The sequence below is a fragment of the Bufo bufo genome, chromosome 1 (assembly GCF_905171765.1).
Source record: "Bufo bufo chromosome 1, aBufBuf1.1, whole genome shotgun sequence".
Taxonomy (NCBI): Eukaryota; Metazoa; Chordata; class Amphibia; order Anura; family Bufonidae; genus Bufo; species Bufo bufo.
Genome location: NC_053389.1, coordinates 419,077,577 through 419,101,420, shown reverse-complemented (window position 1 = coordinate 419,101,420; position 23,844 = coordinate 419,077,577). Strand labels below are relative to the sequence as shown.

Sequence of the window (23,844 nt, the reverse complement as noted above, 5' to 3'; positions counted from 1 at the left end):
TCCCCATGCCCCACCTCCTCTCCCTCCCTATGGGATTTGGTGGCGGCTGGCTGATCAACTTTCTGATGAGGGAATGAATGGGCTGACTGAGTGCAGGGAGATAGATGTGTTCTCTGTCAGGGCATTTGGAGGCACTATACCAGAATTAGAGAAGGCCCTTTCTCCTGCTGGGACCCCTCTTTCTGTTACCATCGTCGGTACCTGTCAGCTCCCGACCAGCGAGGGCCCTCCGTTTATTCTAAAGGGCCTCCAACACTGCTATCGTCGGTACCTGTAGCTCCGGCCCTGTTTAGGGGCGGAGTCTTTCCCTCGGCAGCTCCCAACCAGCGGTGGGCCCTCCGTTTATTCTAAGGGCCGCCGGCACTGCTGTCATCCACCGGAGGCCGAGGACACCTTTATTTACCTCCGCCACGCCGTCTCCGGATGCCATTTTTTCATAAGGAGCGCGCGCGCTCTTTTTTCGCGCCTCTTTGACGCGTCCGGGTGGCGGAGCCTCGCGCTTCGCTCTGGCGTTTTTTCTCCTGCTTCCTGAGAAGCTTCTGAGCTGCTCTCTGCCCTCCGGTGGATGTCGGTGCTATTGCCTGAATGGTAGGACCTGTTAGCTCGTTTCTGCTTGCTACATCTGGTTGTGGTGGCCTCTTCTCAAACGGCCAAGACCTCTTCTCAGATCCCAGTGGGGTCCTGTATGAGGTGTCTTCTGCCGCTTTCTGTCTCCGGTTTTTGTGCCTCCTGCCCTGCCCCATGGACAAGATCATCCTTCTCCTCCTTCTCTCGCCCAGCCCTGCCCCCCATCCCCCTGTCCCGTCCCTGCGGAGCCTGCGGTTCCCACTTGGGCATCTGCCATGTCCAGCGCGGCCGCTGATTTGGCCTTAGTCGCCAAGGCAGCCACAGGATTAAAGGACATGGCTGCCTTGGCGACTAAGGCCAAATCAGCGCCGCTCACGGTGCTTCTTCGTACCAGGGGCTTTCCTTTGCTGCCCTACCTGGACGACATTCTGATAGAGGCCATCTCGCTTCCGCAGGCCGAGGACAGCGTCCGGATCACTGTTCAGACTCTGGAACAGTTCGGCTGGCTAATCAATTACCCAAAGTCCTCTCTCCTTCCTGGGGATGGTTTTGGACACCTGGGCCGCCATTTTTTTTTTCTCCCAGTCTCCATGTCATCCCAGATCCAGGATGCAGTGTCAGATCTGCTGCGCTCCCTGTGTCTCTCCATCTGGGAGTGCATGCGGGTCCTGGGTCTTATGGTAGCCTCCTTCGAGGCCGTTCCATATGCCCAGTTTCACACTCGTTTGCTGCAACAGGAGATACTTTCCCTCTGGGACAAGACCTCGGGGTCTGGACGATCGCATCCCCCTGTCTCAGCGGGTTCGGGCAGCTCTCTCTTGGTGGCTGTTCCCGTTGAACCTGAGCTCGGGAAGGTCCTTCCTCTCGTTCTCCTGGGCGATCGTCTCCACCGATGCCAGCCTTCTGGGTTGGGGCGGCGTTCTCCAAGCACGCACGGTTCAGGGGGTTTGGTCGACGGCGGAATCCGCCTCCCGATCAACATTCTGGAGCTGAGGGCGATTTTCCACTCCCTCTCCCATTGGACTAATCTCCTTGCGGGACGCCCGGTGAGGATTCAGTCGGACAATGCCACGGCTGTGGCTTACATCAACAATCAAGGCGGGACCCGCAGCCGGATGGTGATGCAGGAGGTGGCGAGAATTCTGCTGTGGGCAGAGTCGCACGTTCCAATATTGTCGGCGGTATACATTCCAGGAATAGACAACTGGACAGCGGACTTTCTAAGCCGCAACAAGGTGGATCCAGGTGAGTGGTCTCTGCATCTGGATGTCTTCTAAGACGTCTGCCACAGATGGGGCCGTCAGGACGTGGACTGGATGGCGTCCAGGCTCAACAGCAGGCTCCCGGTGTTCCTGACTCGCGCCCGAGATCCGAAGGCGTACGGGGTGAACGCGCTGGTGTCTCCGTGGCAGGACTTCAGCCTCCTCTATGTCTTCCCTCCGCTTCCTCTGCTACCGAAGGTTATACGCAAGATCGCGGCAGAAGGGATTCCAACCGTTCTCATCGTCCCAGATTGGCCTCGCCGCGCATGGTTCTCGAACGTGACTCGGATGCTGGCGGACGCCCCATGGCCTCTTCCCGACAGAGAAGATCTACTGTCTCAGGGCCCGCTCTTCCACCGGAATTTACGGTCGCTTCGTTTAATGGCGTGGCTGTTGAACCGCCATCCTGAAGAAGGGGTTCTCGGATTCAGTGACTAGAACCATGATCAGGGCAAGGAAGCCGGCTTCCTCCCGGATTTACTATCGTACCTGGAAGGCCTTCCTGACTTTTTGTATGAACTCGGGGTTCCCTCCCCTTCGTTTTTCCATCTTTATGGTGCTGTCGTTTCTTCAGTCTGGGCTTGAGATGGGACTGTCACTGAGCTTCCTGAAATGTCAGGTTTCGGCTCTGGCCGTCTTTTTTCTGAAGTCCCTTGCTCTTATGGGTCCTGTGAGGACTTTCTTCAGGGGGTGGCACATTTGGTTCTCCGTATGTTCCCCCTTTTGTCTCTTTGGAATCTCAATTTGGTCCTGCGCGTTCTGCAGACGGCCCCCTTCGGCCTCTAAGAGAGGTCTCCCTGACTTTTCTCTCTTGGAATGTGGTCTTCCTTGTGGCCATAACTTACATCAGGCGGGTGTTGGAGCTGGCCGCACTTTCCTGCCAGGAGCCTTTTTCTGTTTTTTCACCAGGATAAGGTGGTGCTCCGTCCGGTTCCCTCCTTTTTGCCCAAGGTAGTCTCTCCCTTCCACCTTAACGAGGATCTTGCCGAGGGACCTCGTAAGGGTCTGGCGGCCTCCAAGGTCACTGTGGCGCAATGGATCCGCTCGGCTATCTCCGCGGCTTATCGCACTCGTGGTAATGTTCCCCCGGCTCGAATTACCGCTCACTCCACTAGAGCGGTGGGAGCTTCCTGGGCAAGGCGCAATCGTGCCTCTGTGTAAGGCAGCCACCGGGTCGTCCTTACATACCTTTACGGGGGTTTATCAGTTGCCTTCGCGGTTTTCGGCTGATGCTGTCTTTGGCCGCAGGGTTTTACAGGTTGTGGTTCCTGTTTGACAGTTTGACGTTCCTCCTGGCGGTGCTGATATTTTTTCCCACCCCATGGACTGCTTTAGGACGTCCCATGGTCTGTGTCCCCCAATGGAAAAAAGTACGAGAAAAGGAGATTTTTTGTGAAACTCACCTGTAAAATCTTTTTCTCGTCTTTTCCATTGGGGGACACAGCTCCCACCCATTCTGCCTGTTACAGGAGGGGTTTTCAGTTCAGTTCTGTTGTGTTTGGACCTCACGGGCTTGGTAAGATGGCTTTCATTATTTTTTCTTGTCTCCTTCTCCTACTGCTTTTGCAACGCCTGGTTTCCTCCTGGTGGAGCCTGGGGGTATAGCCCGTGGGGGAGGAGCTCTTTTATATTTGCATAGTGTCCCTCCTACTAATACCTCTAAGCTATACCCATGGTCTGTGTCCCCCAATGGAAAAGACGATAAAAAGATTTTACAGGTGAGTTTCACAAAAAATCTCCTTTTTTTGGCACCTTACACCATAAAATGTGTAATAGCAAGCGATCAAAAAGTCATACGCACCTCAAAATAGTGCCAATCAAACCATCATCTCATTCCCCAAAAATTATACCCTACCTAAGACAATCGCCCTAAAAAAAAAAAAATATGGCTCTCAGACTATGGAGATACTAAAACATTTTTTTTTTGTTTCAAAAATAATATTGTGTAAAACTTAAATATATTTTTTTATATATATTAGGTATTGCCACGTCCGTAACAACCTGCTCTATAAAAATATCACATGACCTAACCCCTCAGGTGAACACCGTAAAAAAAATAAAAATGTGTAAAAAAAAAGCTATTTTTTGTCACCTTAGGGTGAAGCAAAAATAATCATGTTTTAGTGTTTCCATAGTCTGAGAGCCATAATTTTTTCAGTTTTTAGGCGATTACTTTGGGTAGGGTATGACTTTTGCGGGATGAGATGACGGTTTTATTGGCACTATTTTGGGGTGCATATGACTTTTTGATCGCTTGCTATTACACTTTTTGTGATGTAAGGTGACAAAAAATGGTTTATTTAGCACAGTTTTTATTTTTTATTTTTTACGGTGTTCATCTGAGGGGTTAGGTCATGTGATATTTTTATAGAGCCGGTCGATACGGACGCGGCGATACCTAATATGTATACTTTTTTTATTTATGTAAGTTTTACACAATAATATCATTTTTGAAACAAAAAAAATGATGTTTTAGTGTCTCCATATTCTGAGCCATAGTTTTTTATTTTTTGGGTGATTGTCTCAGGTAGGGGCTCATTTTTTGCGGGATGAGGTGACGGTTAGATTGGTACTATTTTGGTGGGCGAACACCTTTTTGATCGCTTGCTGTTGTACTTTTTGTGATGTAAGGTGACAAAAAAAATTGTTTATTTTTTTTATTTTATTTTTTACGGTGTTCATCTGAGGGGTTAGGTCATGTGATATGTTTATAGAGCCGGACGATACGGACGCGGCGATACCTAATATGTATACTTTTTTTCCCCCCTATTTTTTACCAATTTTTTTTTACTTTATTTGGGGAAAATTACGTTTTTGTTTATTTTTACTTGAAATTTTTAATTTTGGGGGGGGAAACTAAATTTTTTCAACTTTTTTTTTTTACTTTATTTTTTGTCCCACTTTGGGACTTCAACTTTTGAGGGTCTAATCCCTTTTACAATGCATTCCAATACTTCTGTATTGGAATGCATTGGCTGTATAAGTAATACTGTGTGTATTACTCATACAGCTTCCGGCCTGTGAGATCCAAGGGGCTGGATCTCACAGGCTCGTCACCGGAAGGCAGCGCGATGCCTTCCTTAGACATCGCGCTGCCTTCCATGCCATCGAGTCCCCCCTAAAGCCGCATGGGGACCCGATGGAACCACCGCCCGCCGGATAAGATAAAAGCCGCAAACCGCAGGTCTGAATTGACCTGCGGTTTGCGGCGATCGCCCCTCCCCCCCGGCGTTGTGACAGGATGCCCGCTGAATGACTTCAGCGGACATCCTGTTGCGATTAACCCCCGCAGCGCCGCAACCGCGATTTAAAGTTAGGAAGTACCGGTACGCCCTAAGTCCTTAAGGGGTTAGAAAATGCTGGTATTGTGTAAAACATAAATAAAGTTTACATATTAGGCATCACCGCGTCCGTAAGAACCTGCTGTATAAAAATATCACATGACCTAACCCCTCAAGTGAACACCGTAAAAAAATATAAAGTGTGTCAAAAAAGCCATTTTTTGTCATCTTACATCACAAAAACTGTAATAGCAAGTGATCAAAAAGTCATATGCACCCTAAAATAGTACCAATCAAACCGTGATCTTATACCGAAAAAAAATTAGCCCCTATATAAGACAGTCGCCCAAAAAAAAAAAACTATGGCTTTCAGAATATGGAGACACTAAAAAATTTTTGTTTTCAAAAATGCTTTATTATGTAGAACTGAAACAAACAACCAAAAAAAGTTGGCATATTTGGTATTGTGGCGTCCCTAATAACCTGCTCTATAAAAATACCACATGATCTAACCTGTAAGATAAACATTGAAAATGACAAAAAATAAAAACGGTGCCAAAACAGCTATTTTTTGTTACCTTGCCTCACAAAAAGTGTAATATAGAGCAACCAAAAATCATATGTACCCTAAAATAGTACCAACAAAACTGCCACCTTATCCCGTAGTTTCCAAAATGGGGGTAATTTTTTTTTGGAGTTTCTACTCTAGGGGTGCTTCAAATGTGACATGGCAGCTTAAAATGATCCCAGTGAAATCTGCTTTTCAAAAACCATATGGCGCAAATATTGAGTTTTGTTTGGCTGTTAACCCTTTCTTTGTTAGTGGAAATTTTTTTATTAAAATGGAAAATCTGCCAAAAAAGTGAAATTCTGAAATTTCCTCTCCATTTTCCATTAATTCTTGTGGAACATCTAAAGAGTTAACAAAGTTTGTAAAATCAGTTTTGAATACCTTGAGGGGTGTAGTTTCTAAAATGGGGTCACTTTTTTGGAGTTTCTACTCTACGGGTGCATCAGGGGGTCTTCAAATGTGACATGGCAGCTTAAAATGATCCCAGTGAAATCTGCTTTTCAAAAACCATATGGCGTTCCTTGCCTTCTGCGCAATGCCCTGTGCCTGTACAGAAGTTTATGACCACATATGGGGGTGTTTCTGTAAACTACAGAATTAGGGCAATAAATATAGAATTTTGTTTGGCTGTTAACCCTTGCTTTGTTAGAGGAAATTTTTTATTAAAATGGAAAATCTGCCAAAAAAGTGAAATTCTGAAATTTCATCTCCATTTTCCATTAATTCTTCTGGAACACCTAAAGGGTTAACAAAGTTTGTAAAATCAGTATAGAAATACCTTGACGGGTGTAGTTTCTAAAATGGGGTCATTTTTGGGTGTTTTCTATTATGTAAGCCTCACAAAGTGACTTCAGACCTGAACTTGTCCTTAAAAAGTGGTTTTTGGAAATTTCCTGAAAAATGTAAGATTTGCGTCTAAACTTCTAAGCCTTCTAACGTCCCCAAAAAAATAAAATGGCATTCACAAAATAATCCAAACATGAAGTAGACATATGGGGAATGTAAAGTAATAAATATTTTTGGAGTTATTACTATCTATTATAAAAGTAAAGAATTAAAAATTTGCTAATTTTTTCAGATTTTTTCCAAATTTGGTATTTTTTTTATAAAAATGAAATTTGTTGACTCAATTTTACCACTGTCATGACGTACAATATGTGACGAGAAAACAGTCTCAGAATGGCCTGGAAAAGTAAAAGCGTTTAAAGTTATTACCACATAAATTGACACGTCAGATTTGCTAAAAATGGGCTGGTCCTTAAGGGGTTAAATGGTTACATGGCAAACCACGTAGTTACAGAGTGAGGTTGCCGACTGCTGAGGCCCATCATGCATAAAAGTCGCCGTTTTGCTAACTATAACTGTAGGGTCTTAACCTCCTTCGGCATCGACTTCAGCACAAAAACTGTGCAGAAGCTGTTTTACCTTCAGAGAGGGGGACAACTCCATATTAATATCTATGGATTTAGAATGTGTAGGTTTCCCAATACTTTTGTCAATGTAGTATGTACTTATAGTTCATTAAGCCGTAACATGTTAAAAAGCCATATGCATAAACTGGTGTATTTATCTGTTGTTTACAAGTGTATTATCTTTATTACTGTCTCTTTTTCATGGTGTTTTTCTGATACATCAGCCACGGGGACTAAATCTTCCTAAACCTCCTACTCCCCCTCATGTTGAAGAAGAGTTTTACACTATTGCAGACTTCCAGACTATTATTCCTGACGGGATCAGTTTCCAGGCAGGACTAAAAGTTGAGGTAAGAGTTATTATTTAACCAGGTTACCAACCTGCTAGATTCTCCTTCCAGCAGTAGAAACAGTGCAGTGGTCTCCAGCCCATTCCAGCATGCCCTAATAGAGTCTATTTTGTTATACCATTGGACAGGAAATACACCGAATATAATTACTGTGATATTTTTGCCTTCATGTTTGTAAATCACTTTCTGGACATTTTTGCTCCTTCAGTGTTTTAGAGAATCTGTCACCATGTCACCATAATTATGGACTATTATCTGTAAAAATACATGAGTAATACTGCAGATAAGCAGTCCGGATCCAGATATTTTTTTCCCTAATGTTCCCCAATGTTCCCCAATTCTTCCACTGTTAGGCTTCTTTCACATGGGCGAGTTTTCTGCGCGGGTGCAATGCGTGAGGTGAACGCATTGCACCTGCACTGAATCCGGACCCATTCATTTCTATGGGGCTGTGCACATGAGCAGAGATTTTCATGCATCACTTGTGCGTTGCGTGGAAATCGCAGCATGCTCTATATTGTGAGTTTTTCACGCAATGCATGCCCCTTAGAAGTCAATGGGGATGTGTGAAAATCGCAAGTGCGGATGCGGTGCGATTTTCATGCATGGTTGCTAGGTGACGATCGGGATGGGGACCCGATCTTTATTATTTTCCCTTATAACATGGTTATAAGGAAAAATAATAGCATTCTTAATACAGAATGAAAAGTAAATTAGGGAAGGAGGGGTTAAAAAAAATTAATAAATAATTAAACTCACCTCATCCACTTGTTCGCGCTGCCCGACTCGTCTTCTTTGATGACCTGGGAGAAAAGGACCTTTGGTGACGTCACTGCGCTCATCACATGGCCCATCACATGATCCATCACCATGGTGATGGACCATGTGATGAGCGCAGTGACGTCACCAAAGGTCCTTTTCTCCCAGGTCATCAAAGAAGAAGAAAGAAGACGAGCAGGGCAGCGCGAACAAGGGGATGAGGGGAGTTTAATTATTTATTAATTTTTTTAACCCCTCCATCCCTAATTTATTTTGCATTCTGTATTAAGAATGCTATTATTTTCCCTTATAACCATGTTATAAGGGAAAATAATAAAATTTACACAACACCGATCCCAAACCCGAACTTCAGTGAAGAAGTCCGGGTTCGGGTCTGGGTACCAAACATGCCGATTTTTCTCACGAGCGTGCAAAACTCATTAAAACGCTTTGCACTGCATTTTTCCACGACACACCCGCATCCTATCCGGCCCTCACACGCGACGCCCGTGTGAAAGAGGCCTTAGGCCTCTTTCACACGGGCGTTGCGGGAAAATGTGAGGGTGCGTTGCGGGAACACCCGCGATTTTTCCGCGCGAGTGCAAAACATTGTAATGCGTTTTGCACTCGCGTGAGAAAAATCGCGCGTGTTTGGTACCCGAACCCGAACTTCTTCACAGAAGTTCGGGCTTGGGATCAGTGTTCTGTAAATAGTATTATTTTCCCTTATAACATGGATATAAGGGAAAATAATAGCATTCTGAATACAGAATGCTTAGTAAAACAGCGCTGGAGGGGTTAAAAAAAAATAAAAAATCATTTAACTCACCTTAATCCACTTGCTCGCGTAGCCGGCATCTCCGTCTGTCTCTTTTACTGTATAGGACCTGTGGTGAGCATTAACTATAGTTCAAGGACCTGGGATGACGTCACTCCGGTCATCACATGATCTTTTACCATGGTGAATCACCATGGCAAAAGATCATGTGACGTACCATGTGATGACCGGAGTGACGTCATCCCAGGTCCTTGAACTATAGTTAATGCTCACCACAGGTCCTATACAGTAAAAGAGACAGACGGAGATGTCGGCTACGCGAGCAAGTGGATTAAGGTGAGTTAAATGATTTTTTATTTTTTTTTAACCCCTCCAGCGCTGTTTTACTATGCATTCTGTATTCAGAATGCTATTATTTTCCCTTATAACCATGTTATAAGGGAAAATAATAATGATCGGGTCTCCATTCCGATCGTCTCCTAGCAACCGTGCGTGAAAATCGCACCGCATCCGCACTTGCTTGCGGATGCTTGCGATTTTCACGCAACCCCATTTATTTCTATGGGGCCTGCGTTACGTGAAAAACGCACAAAGAGGAGCATGCTGCGATTTTCACGCAACGCAAAAGTGATGCGTGAAAATCACCGCTCGTGTGCACAGCCCCATAGAAATGAATGGGTCGGTATTCAGTGCGGGTGCAATGCGTTCACCTCCCGCATCGCATCCGCGCGGAATACTCGCTCGTGTGAAAGGGGCCTTAGGGTTTAAAGCTGCACTGAAATACATTGTCGAGACTGCTCTGCTGTGCATGTACATGAATTCTTTCCATTATGTTTGCACAGCAGTCTAGACTGTGCTTTTCAGTGCATCTTTATGTGGGGAACCAGGGCAGTAAGAAAATTAAAACGGCAAACTGGACTCCTTATGTGCAGTACTACCTGTGTATTACTGCAGATAATAGTCCAGAACTGTGGTGACAGATTATCTTTAATGCTGATCTCTGATCTAGTCATATCAATATTCAGTGTTTGCCCTGAGTTAAAGTGCCCAACCTACACTCAGTTTCACTTAGGGCTGTATTAGACCTGGATCAGTGGCGTACATAGAGAGGTAAGGGCCCCATAGCAAGAATGACACCAGGCCCCCACACAGGACAGAAGGGTTTCTGCCTAAACCCTTTTCAGTGACCCTTGGGCCATTTTGCCATGGCCTCATTTGCTAAAAGTTGTTCCTTTAGAGGGTAGAGTCCTGCCCAAGTTTTCACCTAAAGTAGAAGAGGGGATGATCCCAACTAAGACTGGGTCCCCTCTTGCCCTGGCCCCATAGCAGTTGCATGGTCTGCCGCTATGGAAGTTACACTCCTGACCTGGAGATAGAACAGAAAATAACCTCCAGCACAGATTCTTCTTAATCGCACAAACGTGCTCCTTTGTGAACAGAGTATACTACAGCGCTCGTTCTCTTTCTGACTCTCCCTTCATTGTGCGGCCGTAGTTTGAAAAAGGTCTATGGACCGAAACGTCACATTTTTTGTAGCTGCCTTTTCAATAAAACCACATTTCTGCAATTAAAAAATATCTGTGCTAAAGGTCTATATGAATGGGGTGGGAACCCTACTCCAAGCACAAAATAATCACAGTGTGCCACAAGATATTTATTTTTCATTAGACCTGGAGTCAGCCAGAGCACTGCTGCCTGTGTAAAAGTACTGCCGATTACACAATGAACGAGCAAAGGCAAAAAAAAATCCTTGTTTGCCGGTAGCAGATCGTGCTGTGCAATCATGGGGATGAACTGTGGCATTAGCAGTCTTTCCTCACCATACTGTGGAGGAGATCACTGCATGTAATAGCAGCAGTTTCCTACACTGAGGAGCAGGTGATTGTTGGGAAGGTACGCTACCTTCCCTACGATCGAAATGCTGATCTGCAGGTCTAATACAGTCTTTACCTGTTCTTCCCTGATCCAGAGATCTGTGATGATGAATGTTGTGTTCACATTAGTGTTGAAGGCAGGAAAACACATATCACTTAAAATGGTGGAGCCTAAAACGTGACTTTTAATAAATAAGGCCTGTATTAGACAGCAGGTGAGGTTGACGATTGTCGGGAAGGAAGTGTTCCTCCCCAACAATTGACTGCTCGTCAGTGGAGGAAACCGCTGCTATTACATGCAGTGATCTCCTCCACGTTATAGGGAGGAACGATCACTAATGCTATTGCTTGTCCCTATACAAAATCATTATTTTCTGGCAGCAGACCTTGATTAGACAGCACAATCTGCCTCTAGCAAACAATGATTTATTTTTAGCCTGCTTAAAAATTGTGATTGCCTGGTGAACGAGCGTTTACTCGTCCATCGGCTAATCGGCAGCACTTTTACACAGGCAGGTCTTCGCTTGTTAGTTATGATCTGGCCAACTATCTGCAACTATATACATCCCTAAGGGTAAAAAGGTCAAATTGACCAGTTAATATCACAAGAAATAAAGGACCCAAACAAAAAAAAGAGAAACTACTAACAATAGGGAAGACTGAGGAGGGAGGGGGTAAAGGGGAACCACTCAGTTACCTTCGTCCACTTCCAGATGCTCAGTATATATCTTAGGCATTGTGTGTGACGTATTACCTGCGCTGAGTGAGTGGCTCTATCGTGAACCTTGTTTATCTTGCTTTCTGAGTATCCCTGCTTTATTATCATTAATTGGACAGTGCATGCAAGGTTTTGCTGTCAACTCCCTGTGTCATGCCTTGCTTGGACATATTAACCTTACTAAATATATATCTGTATATTTCGTTTACATCGACCCCCTGATGAACATCTTTGAGTATATGTGTCGGGCAGCTGTTCTGTTTCTGTTTTCTTTCATCAGCGTAGGGTTTATTACAGTATGTCAGGGGTAGATTACAGAGTAGTCTGCACCCACCATTGGGGTGTTATTCTGCGGAGAGGGGTACTTAGGGGTGCCGGTAGGGACAGGTTCCCCTTGCTCCCCCTCCTCAGTCTACACTATTTTTAGTAGTTTTGTTAGGGTCCTTTGTCTCTTGTGATATTATCTGGTCTATTTAACCTTTTTATGCTTATTCATTAAAGGTTGTTTTAGGCACCACAATGTCTGTGATATGCAATATTCTTGGTGATGATGATCTTGATTATCATTCTATCCTTACTGTTCAGTGATTCTTTGTAGGAAAACAGCCAGAATTGAGTTTACATTTAGAACGTAATAAACAATTGCAGAATATTTTTAGCAACATTCGCAAACAAAATGTATGGCTTTCTGAATGGAACACTGAAAAAACAAACACCAGTATTGGCCTGTTAAAGATGGTATCTGTTTTTCTGATATATGACTCCCGGCACCCCACTGATCAGCTGTTTGAAGCGGTCGCAGTGCTCATGCAAGCACTGCTTCCTTTTCAATGTTTACCTGCAAGCCATCAACATAGCAGCAGTGCGAGGTAATTACAACGGCTCTGTCCCTTTCATTTGATGGCGTGCAGGTAAACATTGAAGAGGAAGCAGCGCTTGCATAAGCACTGTGACCCCTTCAAACACCTGATCGATGGGGCTGCTGGGAGTCAGACCCCGCTGATCTGATGTTGATGACCTATCCTGAGGTTATCAGTAGCGGAAAACCAGACTACCCCTTTAAAGAAATAGGCCCCAAATACTAAATGAACCACTTCTTTACTCCCCCCATAAATTCACTGCTGATGGCGGGCCAATTATCAGGAATGCATGTTCATATGAATGCTTGTTCCCGATAATTTCCCTCGTTAATGGGGACATTGATAACCTGACTAACGTGCAAACTACTTGCTAGTTGGTATACTCATTTATATATAGTCATTGTTTCTTGACAGTACATTATCCTGCGTAAACAGGTATATGTTGCCAACAAACAATGAAAGTGCATGGAAGAAAAATCATAGTAATAATGGTTCTTCCCCAAACAGAAGTGATGCTTGTTACATGTAAATGCAGCTAAATAGGCCGGCAATGATCAGAAATAAATGGTTTGCTCCAGATCATTGAGTGCTTGTAAATGTGCCCTTAGTTTGTTCTTATCTGGTAAACAATACTGTGATTTTCTCTTCATTGCTATCATTTATTTTAAGGTACAAATGCTTTATTTTATAATGTTCCAGAAAAGTGCGTCTGAAAATCTTACGTAGATGTTATGTGTGCTATATGGCAATATTTCATGTAAAAGTGTACATAATTTGGTCTCCCATTAGGTAATAGAGAAGAACCATAGTGGCTGGTGGTACATTCAGATTGATGATAAGGAGGGCTGGGCCCCCGCTACCTTTATTGACAAGTATAAGAAAACAAGCAGTGCATCGAGGCCTAACTTTCTGGCTCCATTACCTAATGAGATGGCACAGCTTTGCTTGGCAAATACTTCAGTAGAGAGTAGTTCTTTGGAAGAAACATCTGGGCCTTGTAGACCTCTGCCTGAGCCTCCACAAAATGGCACAGAATCTGTGCCAAAGTGGAAAAACAAAGAAGAAGGCTTCAAAAGTACTCAAGTGAATGGTAAAGAACAAATATTCAACAGTGTATATGATGAAGCTGCTAATGATGAAGGGGAGGAGAAGCCAAGTTTACCTCCAAGAAGGGAATCAATGCTGAAGACAGAAGATGTTTCTGAAAGACCGAGCATGCCACAGCTTCGTGTTCCTCCTCCGAAACCATCACCAAGCTTGATGCCTTCTGGGCCACAGAGACAGTTACCCCCTAAAGACATCAAGAAACCAGAAATAAAAAGTGACAAAGGAAAAATGTTTCAGCTAAAAAATGAAATGGGGCTGGAATGTGGCCACAAAGTATCACCCAAAGAGCTGAAAAAGCCCATGCTGAAGCCTGTCCCTAACAAACCAAAGCCTGACCAGTCTATAGAGAAGGCAGACGTGATGGTCCCAAACCCCTTTTTGAAGTCCAAACCACAAGTGAGACCCAAGCCAATCACTGCAGCTAAAACCGAAATTAACACAGAAAATAAGGTTGATATCTCAAACTTGAGAAGTAGACTTAAACCTGCTTCAAAGTCTGTAGAGAAAGCAAATGAGCAGGAGTCTTTTGTAAACAGTGGAGCAAATGATAGTGCAATGTATACTGCACCTTATCAAGGGGCTGCTGGCAGACCTCTTGAAAAAACAGATTGGAGACATCAGTACAAACAGGATGATGAAATACCTAGAGAGCCACCATCTAAAGCGTTGCCAGTGCCTATGAGGACTGCAGACAGTGAACCAAAGCCTGGAAGAGATCCACCCCAGAGGCCTGTAATACCACCAAGAAGACCCCCTCCTCCTAAGAAATTGTCCACTGAAACCAGTGAAGGGAAGGCAACACCACAAAAAGAAGGCTCTGATTCAGTACCTACTCCCCTATCAAACAAGCCAATACTGGTCCCACCAAAATCAAAGCCATTCATCCCTTCATCCAGTATGGAAGATACCAAAGTAAGAAATAGCTTTGTCCCAAAGACGCAGGCACCAAGGCAGGTAGATAAGTCAGACATCAAAGAAAGGTCATTACCTTGTGAGATACCCAAAGATTGCTGTTATATAGCCGTTGCCGATTTTGATGGTGACGAAGAAACAGGCAGCTTTAAAGAAGGGACAGTATTTGAGGTTCAGGAGAAGAGCTCAAGTGGCTGGTGGTTCTGTAGGATTATTAATGAAGGCCCAGTTTGGGAGGGCTGGATACCTTCCAATTATCTTAGAAAGAAGCCATAATAGCTTGCATTGTTTACTCATTGCCATAGTCTCCTAATTTCAGGTCTATTTAATTAGTCCATTAATTTATCGTTTTTACATGAAGCCTAATTTTTTTTTTAATACATTCCATTTTTTTATTCACTTCTTTTTTTTTTTTAAATAACAAAGGAACGGGAGCGTTAGCTGGCAGGAGTAGAAGCATCCTCCAGTAATCTTTACTGAATAATCAGTGGGGTAAGATGTGAGCTGAAAAGAGTTTAGAAATGTGCTAGCACTCAAGTAATGGAAGATGTCTGAGTGTGGTGCTCAGTATGCAAGGGAACAGTTTGCAGAAGCAGCACACACAAAGCCAGGTTATTAAGACTTCTCCATATTTGGCCTTCTTAGTATGTTATTATTCTTGGCCAAATCATATTTTTGCCACTGTTGACAGTGACATAATAAACTTGGCAGTACAATACAGCTTAAAATTTGTTTTACATTTTTTTGTTGTGTTTATAGCAATGTTAACACGAATGGCTCAACTTGATATGTTATAACCTCCTCTGAATAGGAACAGATGATTGTATGTTCAGTAGCACTACATTCCTGCATTTATACAAAGAGCAATGAAACAATATGTGTCATTTTTTTAGCTACTTTTTTGTCCTCCCTACAATTTTAGGGATCTTTATATACAGATGCAGAATGTGTCCTGCAGAGGGCAGCGATGTCCAAGTAATTTTGAAAAGAACACACTGTTAACTGTACAATGGTAGGAATCCCATACATGAGGGTCTTTACATAAAGTTAATATTAGATATCCCAGGCTGCTCACGACTGGCATGAAGTGGGATTGTCAGTATTACCAGACTATGTGCCAGTCGTTTATTTTTATTGCTCAACGCTCACAAGTTGTCGTAATTCAAATAGGAATATTTGCTGAGCTCCTCTAGTGCCTCCTCCCTTAGTTCCAGTAGTGCCACCCATATCTTTTTATGTTAAGCCAGGTGATCAGATTAGTAGCTACAGTTGGATGTAGTGTCACCCCAGAGCAACACTGGTAGGAAGATGGAGTGACAGTGTGTAAATATGAGAAACCTTGCCTGAATCACTAATACTTATCTCTGGCAAGGTTTGGGCCTTTTCGAGAACTCAAAAGGACGGCCATGCAGCACTAGAAACATTGTAAGTAGCTGGAGCTCTCTTTGCTGTAGTACAGGGTTCAGCAACCTTCGGGACACCAGCTGTTGTGAAACTACAGCTCCCAGCATGCGCACTTGAACAGCGGTTCTTATAACTCCCATCGAAGTGGATGGGGCATTCTGGAAGTTGTCGTTTCAGAACGGCTGGAGTACCAGAGGTTGCTGATCCCTGCTGGTTTGCATTTATTTTTATCAAAAAAAAAAAAAAAGTATGTTAGGCATGTATTTAAGGCGCATTATTTGTAAAGCTTAGATTGTCATCATGGGAGCTGTGCTCCATGTCTATTGCCACTGCCTATACCTACGTTAGATCAGTGATCTCGGGGTGTATTCCCATCCATGTGGCAGGTGTGATTTTATTTTTTTTACTTTTACCTGGGCTCATTGCACACTCTCCATTGTACCACAGCAGTATTATATAGCTTGATGCATTGCTTTACAATGGAACATGCTGGTTCCAGTAGCTTTTCCAATTATGTAGTAAAAAAACATCCACTCTTGATTACATTTGCCATTTACATCAGGTATTTCAATGCAGTGTTTGATATAACAGAATGCAACATTTAGGATTGTGTTCATTTTGATGGTGCCTTAAAGAGAACCTGTCACCACAAAATGCAGTGCAAGTAACATGTTATAGAGCAGACAGATATAATTCTGTAGGAAAAGATTCAGTAAAACTTGTAATTTATTTCATATTTAAACCTCTGCTTTTTCTAAACTTAAGACCACCCCATAGCTAATTATACATTTAAATATCTGCTATTTCTGACTTCAGTTGTACACAGGGGAGGTGTTTATCAGTGATTGATAGCATTCTCTGTGTAAGTGTATATAGTGATAGCTGTCAGTCACTGATAATTGTACATGGGGGGGTGGGGTAGCATCAGTGATTGATAGTATTCTCTGTGTGGGTGGGTGTATAGCGATCACTTATCGCTGTACACAGGGAGATGTTATCAGTTATTATATAACGTTCTCTGTGTAAGTATGTATACAGAGAGAGCTTTCAGTCACTAATAATTGTACACAGGGATGGTTTTAACATCAGAAAAAGCAGAGGTTTTAAAGGGTTTCTACCACTTCGTTTCACATAATTAGCTGTCAGACACTAGCGATCCGCTAGTGTCTGCTCTGCCAAACCATCCTAATATAATTGCTTTTGGGGCAGCCGTTTCGCTAAAAAAAGAATATGCTAAATAAGCCTCTAGGTGCTATGGGGGCGTCATTAGCACCTAGAGGCTCGGTCTACCTTCACAAACTGCCGCCGCCCAGCGCGTCCCTGCAGCCCGCCCATCTCCTCCTGAATGCGATCCTCCCTGTGAGCGTATGTATTCGGCGCATGCGCAGTGAATGTCTGACCGCTTCCCTACTCAGACATCTCCACTGCGCTTGCGCGATGACGTCATAGTGCTCCGAGGAACAGGCGCAGTGGAGATGTCTGAGCAGGGAAGCGATCAGACATTCACTGCGCATGCGCCGAAAACATACGCTCACAGGGAGGATCGCATTCAGGAGGAGATGGGCGGGCGGCGGCAGTTTGTGAAGGTAGACCGAGCCTCTAGGTGCTAATGACGCCCCCATAGCACCTAGAGGCTCATTAGCATATTAATAAAAGTTCTTTTTTTAGCGAAACGGCTGCCCCAAAAGCAATTATATTAGGATGGTTTGGCAGAGCAGACACTAGCGGATCGCTAGTGTCTGACAGCTAATTATGTGAAACGAAGTGGTAGAAACCCTTTAAGTATATAAAATAAGTTTTACTTAATCTTTTCCCATAAAACTATACTTCTGCTCAACTCCTCCAGCTCTAACATGCGGTCTGTAGATTGTGGTACCTGCATTTCTGTGGGCTAAAGCAAAACTGCTTCCATAAGCTTACCCAATTTATTCCACCTATAATGGAACCTAAGTGACCTTTTTGCCCCTCTCATTGTGCCTTCATATTCGGTGATAAATATTGACTATTTTTAACTGTTTTGGCTGTAACTAAGTCACATAAGAAACACACCAAAGAAGTTTCTTTCCTACATTAACATGGCCATTCATATATAACTCTGATTATAATTTGCAACTCTGCAGTTTCTTTTCTGTTCTTGATTCCGGTCATTGTCAAGATTTGTTGCCAGTGGTATCCTGTACAATGACAAATAAAGCTTTTTTTTTTTAACATTGTGTTTTTATGCTCAATTACAATTAAAATGGGCAACAAAATTGAAAGAGGGACTTAGGATATGTCTAGTTTGTGTCACCTAGTTTTCTGTGTACACAACATTATAATTGAGAGGTGACCATACTACCTGCTTACTGCATTCCATAACTCAGACTTCATTGAGGACTGCGGTGGCCTTGAATCCAGATCTCTGTTCCAAACGAGGGTAAAAGCAGGATTTTTTTGTTGAATATGGAAATATCCACTTTAAATGGGGTTATAGCTAGGGATGAGTGAATCGATTCGCATAAAACTTTGTTTCAATACTGTAAGGAGCTCTCGCTCCGTACAGTATTACAATGTATTGGCTCTGATGAGCCAAAGTTATTGCTTTGCGAACTCTTGCGAGACTTCGGGTAATAACTTCATAAATCAATTTGTACTGTAATAAACCATTTCCCGAACTCGGGTTTCGGTTCCAAGTGGTACCTTGGAACCGAACCAGAGTTCGAGAAGTGTTTTTTTACAGTATAAATCCATTTCTGAAGTAGTTATGTGAAGTCTCGCACGACTTCACAAAGTAATAACTTTGGCTTATCGGGGCCAATACATTCTAATACCGTACGGAGCGCTCGCTCCATACAATATTGAAACAAAGTTTTATGCGAATCGACTTCAGATGTTTCATCCGAAGTCTATTCGCTCATCCCTAGTTATAGCATTAGAGCACCATGGCAGCTTTCTTCCAGAGTGCTACACTTGCCCATAGGTTGTGTCTGGTATTGCAGTTCAGTCCTATTGAAATGTATGTGCCTAAGGCCTCATGCACACGGCCGAGAGCGGTCCGTGGTAACCCGGCCGGGATTCCTGCTGACAGCAGGAGCGCACGGCGTCATTGGTTGCTATGACGCCGTGCGCTTCATGCCGCCGCTGCTGTACAGTAATACACTTGTATAGATCATACGAGTGTATTACTATAGTGCAGCGGCGGCATGAAGCGCACGGCGTCATAGCAACCAATGACGCTGTGCGCTCCTGCTGTCAGCAGGAATCCCGGCCGGGTTACCACGGACCGCTCTCGGCCGCGGAACACGGCCATGTGCATGAGGCCTTAAGGTCCCTTTAGACTGGACAATACAGCAGGCGATTGTTGGAAAGGAAGCGTTCCTTCCCAGCAATTGCCTGCTCATCAGTTGAGGAGACTGCTGCATTTTCATACAGCAATTTCCTCCACAGTATGGTGAAGAGCGATCGCTAATGCCATCACTCATCCTAATACAGGCTCCTTGTTTGCCGGCAGCAGAGTGTGTTAGAACGATCTGCTGCAAGCAACGAACATTTTTTGTGTCGCATGAAAGATCTACCGTATTACCTAATGAACGAGTGTTTCACTCCTATGAAAGTGGATAGCGATTATCAGCCCATGTAAAGGGCCCTTTTAGCTTTATTACCACACACAACCTAGGTATAGATGATTTTTGAAGAAAGGAGCCATGTTTTACTAATCCAGCACAACCTCTTTACTTATTATTGTGTGATACCACAGATGTACACATTCCATAGAGTCCATTCAGAAAATCACATTGGGGGAAGTCCATGAGCTTTAATACCAGGTTCAAATTTAGTCCCCAAATACTGAAGATCTGGCTTCAGCAAGACCTTCAGAATAGCATTCTGATTTCCAGTGACAAAATATTTACCGTAGGTTGTGTCACAGCCATGGAAATAAATTGTGCTGACTTGACTCTTAATTTTTTTTTTTTATTGGATTCCCCCTTTAGGCTGGGTTTACACTGGTGTTTATGCTGTTTTAACAGATGAAACCACTATAAGCGTCTCTTGATAGTGGTTTCATCTGTTTGAAAATGGTGCATGCAGTTTTACTGCTGCTTTTTTTCCCCCCAAAGTTGTTTTGCTGCTTAAAACCGCAAAACTCCAATGCATCAGATACACCCTGTGTAAACCCCGCTGTATAGTGTTCGGTATGAAAGAGAAATAAATGGTGTATAATACTACACAGCTGTAATAAAGTCACAAAAAAATATTAACACTGAAGTACAAGCCATATTTTTATTTGCTTTTCAACAGAAATAATCCATAAAGGAACAGATAAAAAATGTACAATGACAAAACAAAAACACAACAACACAAAAATGAAAAGTGCAAAAGAGACAACCAATATTAAGCCTTGTGTACAGACTATATATAAGCATACAATGCGGTACAGGCATCACAGTAAATAACTAGAAATTATCTGTATATTTTCCAAAAACAAAACAGCTAAAGATCTGGGGAGTAAAGGTGAAGGGTACAACGTTCACTGAATTATCAAAACAAAGGACCTCAGTGACACTTTATAAAACATGAATGTGTGTTTAGTTACGTATCTTTTAGTGTTTTATATAACATGGCGTCTGAATATAAAAAGTGCACAAACAAGCTCAATAAGGCACAGACAAAGTATTTACTAAAGTTACAAATCAATAACAGTTTTACGACGATTGTCTTCCTGGAGAGTGGAGCAAAAGGGAGAGGACAACGGAAACGAAAACCAATTACTGGGGAGGGAACGGCGCAGATTATTTTGGCATGTTTATTGAAAAGTGGAGGCACAACATGGGGAAGAGTTCCCATAAGAAACCAATGATTTTATAATCCTGGATTTTACAGGATTATGATCAAAATGTCCTTAATTCATTCATATTAAATAGAATCCTGAGCTCAAGCCTGAATAAACCATCACAAGCCACCAACACATAGGGAATAGGTTACATATCTATTTGCGGTGTATGGGCATGGTTAGTTCAGCTTGGAGGATATTTCATTATAAGATTTTAGCAAAACTGTACTACATTTGCTTTGAATTCAAATATTCTCAACGCCTAAATAAAACAGCAGAGCAACGACCAAGGCAAATTTACTTCCTTAGAGTACGGCAGGTACACATGGTGGTTTTTGACAGCATATACTGTGGCAGTAACGGTCAAGTTTTTTCACTTTGGAGCTAAAACGCGAGCAGACACCCATGGTGGCTTCAAGTGACATCTGTCCACACACCATGCCAAGAAGGGACATGTCGCTTATTGCCGTGGTCACAGCTTTAAACCACTGACTAATTAAAAACAATGGAAGGCAGACACCAGGCAGCTGCTGCAGGAGTTTTTGGCATGGAGTCCACGCCACAATTCTGGTGCCATGAGAACGTCCCCTTAAAGTATGTGCAAGAACTGCATTCTATAGTTACAGGGCTCCACAATATTAGCAGCTATAAGATTGTCAGGTTGGAACCATCCTAGTTTCTTGAGCAGCGGCAGAGGAAGGTATTTTGCTTGGGAAGCCTGTGTACATATAACCGGTGATGGATGTGACAATAAGAGATGACAGAACTCCTGAAAGCCATTAGTGATTAGATTTTCATCTGTATGGAACTAGCATTCAGATGGCTGTAACATGGACATATTTAAGGCTGCAGTTAGCCACTTGACTGCAGGTCTCGTGCATCTTAGGCATACAAGATGCTACAAGTTAAATGATAAATGTGCCCATGTTGCAGGCACCTGAATAAGGCCTAAGTCTGTATATCCGATCCATCTACAAATTAAAATGATCTCTACATAGTTCTCTCAACTAACATGCCTAGAACGCCAACACACCTTTCTGTACACATGCCATACCTTTAGATACCACAATCCTTTCTATACAATGTGATCAAATTTACATTCGAACGCTAATATGCGCTCCGAGCTATTCCCAAGGTAACCTTAATACAAAAGTCAGCTACACACAAGAAACACAACACCCGGCTATCTAACACATTGCCTGCTGTGCTACCTCAAAATTATATATATATATATAAAGATGTTTAATGCTTTGTTCACTGCTGTAATGTCTCAAGGGTTCTGGGAGTCTTCAAATGACATTTTCGATAATTGATCCTGTCTAGGTGCTCTCTAGGTGGTTTCGCTCACGTCATCTATGGAGCTGCTGAGTGAATCCCTTGTTTTAATTTATGTTATGTGAAGGACATTACGAGGTGTATGTGAAATTCACTACCACCATTCTGGATATAGTGAGGTGAGGATGGCTAGAGGTCAGTTACACTAAACACATTACAGTGTACGTAACATGGGCTGCCAGTCTGTTAAATGGTTTGATAATCATGAGTATGCAGCCAATCCATTCAATAAAAACCTGTAACACCACTTAGGCACAATGTAGACCCGAGCCACTGGTTCTTAGTCAACAGGAAATGGCTACTTCCACCATGTGTAGGCAAGAGGTGCACTTTAAAGCACTGGGATTTTCTTGTAAACGGATAAGGAGTGCGGCTAAAACACCACTTTCTCATTAATGTCTACATACAATACGCTGTCTATAGAACTAGTGACTTATATCCAACAAATTCTACAAAAAGTTGTATCCAAATAAATTATCACAAATATCTGCTTTAATAGAATAGGGAAGCGGTGGAGTAAAACTATTGCACCAAAAACGCAGCACTAGGAGGATGCAAGAGGATAAGTATCTACAACAAGACCTGAACATTGTGACAGTTTTTTATTTATTTTTTTACAAAGAATGGAGAGCAATGGTAACCTGCTCGCCAGCAAACTATCCCCTTATACAAAGTGTGATGAGCAGCAAATCCAAGACAGAGGCAACCCACGGAAACCAGTTCCAGAGTCTTCGAACTGTGTGTCCTCAATTCCAGTTGACTATGTCAGTAAGGCACCAGACTATGTGCTGCACTCCGGGATAACCTTTACACGAGGTGTTAGCTATAGTTTCTGTCAAATGCTGAGATGTATGGAGGCATCATATTTAATACCTACTTTCTGTTCATGCTATTCAGTTGTAAGCATCTGGTGAACACTGGCCATTGATCTGTGGTTTGTGCCCAAGGGCGCGTCACATGAGCTATAACCCATGACTTTAGGTGACGTCAATCAATGTGACAGGAACAACAGCCTCCAGAAGTTACACTGAACACAATGAATGATGAAGATAAAAGAGCATCATTTCCTATTAATCACAAAACCAGAGTGCTGGAGCTTGTGGTCCACCACCACCCCGAGATTTTGTACATGGCCTTACAAACATGGTATAGTGTAGCTGTTTTGGTAATACAAATGCCATGAGCCAAGCTCTGTAAAGTAATGGTGAAGGTTTTAATCCCAATCTGGTACTGGCAGAGATAGTGGATGGAAGTGAGAATCTGAAGTCACATATCTGCCAGATTCCCTGCGTCTGGTTTGTCACTGGAAGGCACTACTTTAAATACAGATAAAATATGATTTGCTTAAAGGGGCCTTGAGTAATAATATTTGGTCTAATTGTACCCCTGAGTAAAGGCACCCCTCCACAAGTGTAATGATTGTGAGCTCGAAGGTTTATTAAGGACACCCTGAACAATTACTTTATGACCCTTACTACAGATTTCCCTTTATCACTGGGCTGAGTTTGGACACTGGCAAGCTAGTATTGTGCCACAACACTCCTTTTTGAATCCCAGAGCCTATATATAAAGCATTGTTTCCATACAGGACATATGCTTATTTTCAGAAAAGTCAGCACACATTACATCCCTGTGAAACTTCAGACACTCCATTTTTAAGGACGGTATGTTTTGATGACGTCTTTTATCACCCTCCGGCAGAGGGGGCAACATGCGTTCACTTGCCTCTTCAACTTCAGCCCACAACTGCTGCACAGACACATGTGGCCACAAGTATAGATGACGGTTTCAACTTCATTATCAAAGCACACTGCGCACTCTCCATCTTTGCTTCCTTGGGGTCT

The 23,844-nt window shown here is 43.2% G+C and overlaps 2 protein-coding genes across 2 annotated transcripts in view; one reads left to right on the top strand and one right to left on the bottom strand.

Annotated features, from left to right (window-relative positions):
- SH3PXD2B (SH3 and PX domains 2B) overlaps window positions 1-14,859 on the top strand; it is a 171,296-nt gene extending 156,437 nt beyond the window's left edge. The window contains exons 12-13 of the mRNA XM_040406366.1: window positions 7,318-7,443; window positions 13,222-14,859. Of these exons, the coding sequence (XP_040262300.1) occupies window positions 7,318-7,443; window positions 13,222-14,727 (1,632 nt within the window). The 3' untranslated portion in view covers window positions 14,728-14,859. The remainder of the gene's footprint in view (window positions 1-7,317; window positions 7,444-13,221) is intronic.
- Window positions 14,860-19,947: 5,088 nt separating this feature from the next.
- NEURL1B (neuralized E3 ubiquitin protein ligase 1B) overlaps window positions 19,948-23,844 on the bottom strand; it is a 61,979-nt gene continuing 58,082 nt past the window's right edge. Inside the window, 1 exon segment of the mRNA XM_040406376.1 lies at window positions 19,948-23,843. Coding sequence (XP_040262310.1) covers window positions 23,656-23,843 — 188 coding nt within the window. The 3' untranslated portion in view covers window positions 19,948-23,655.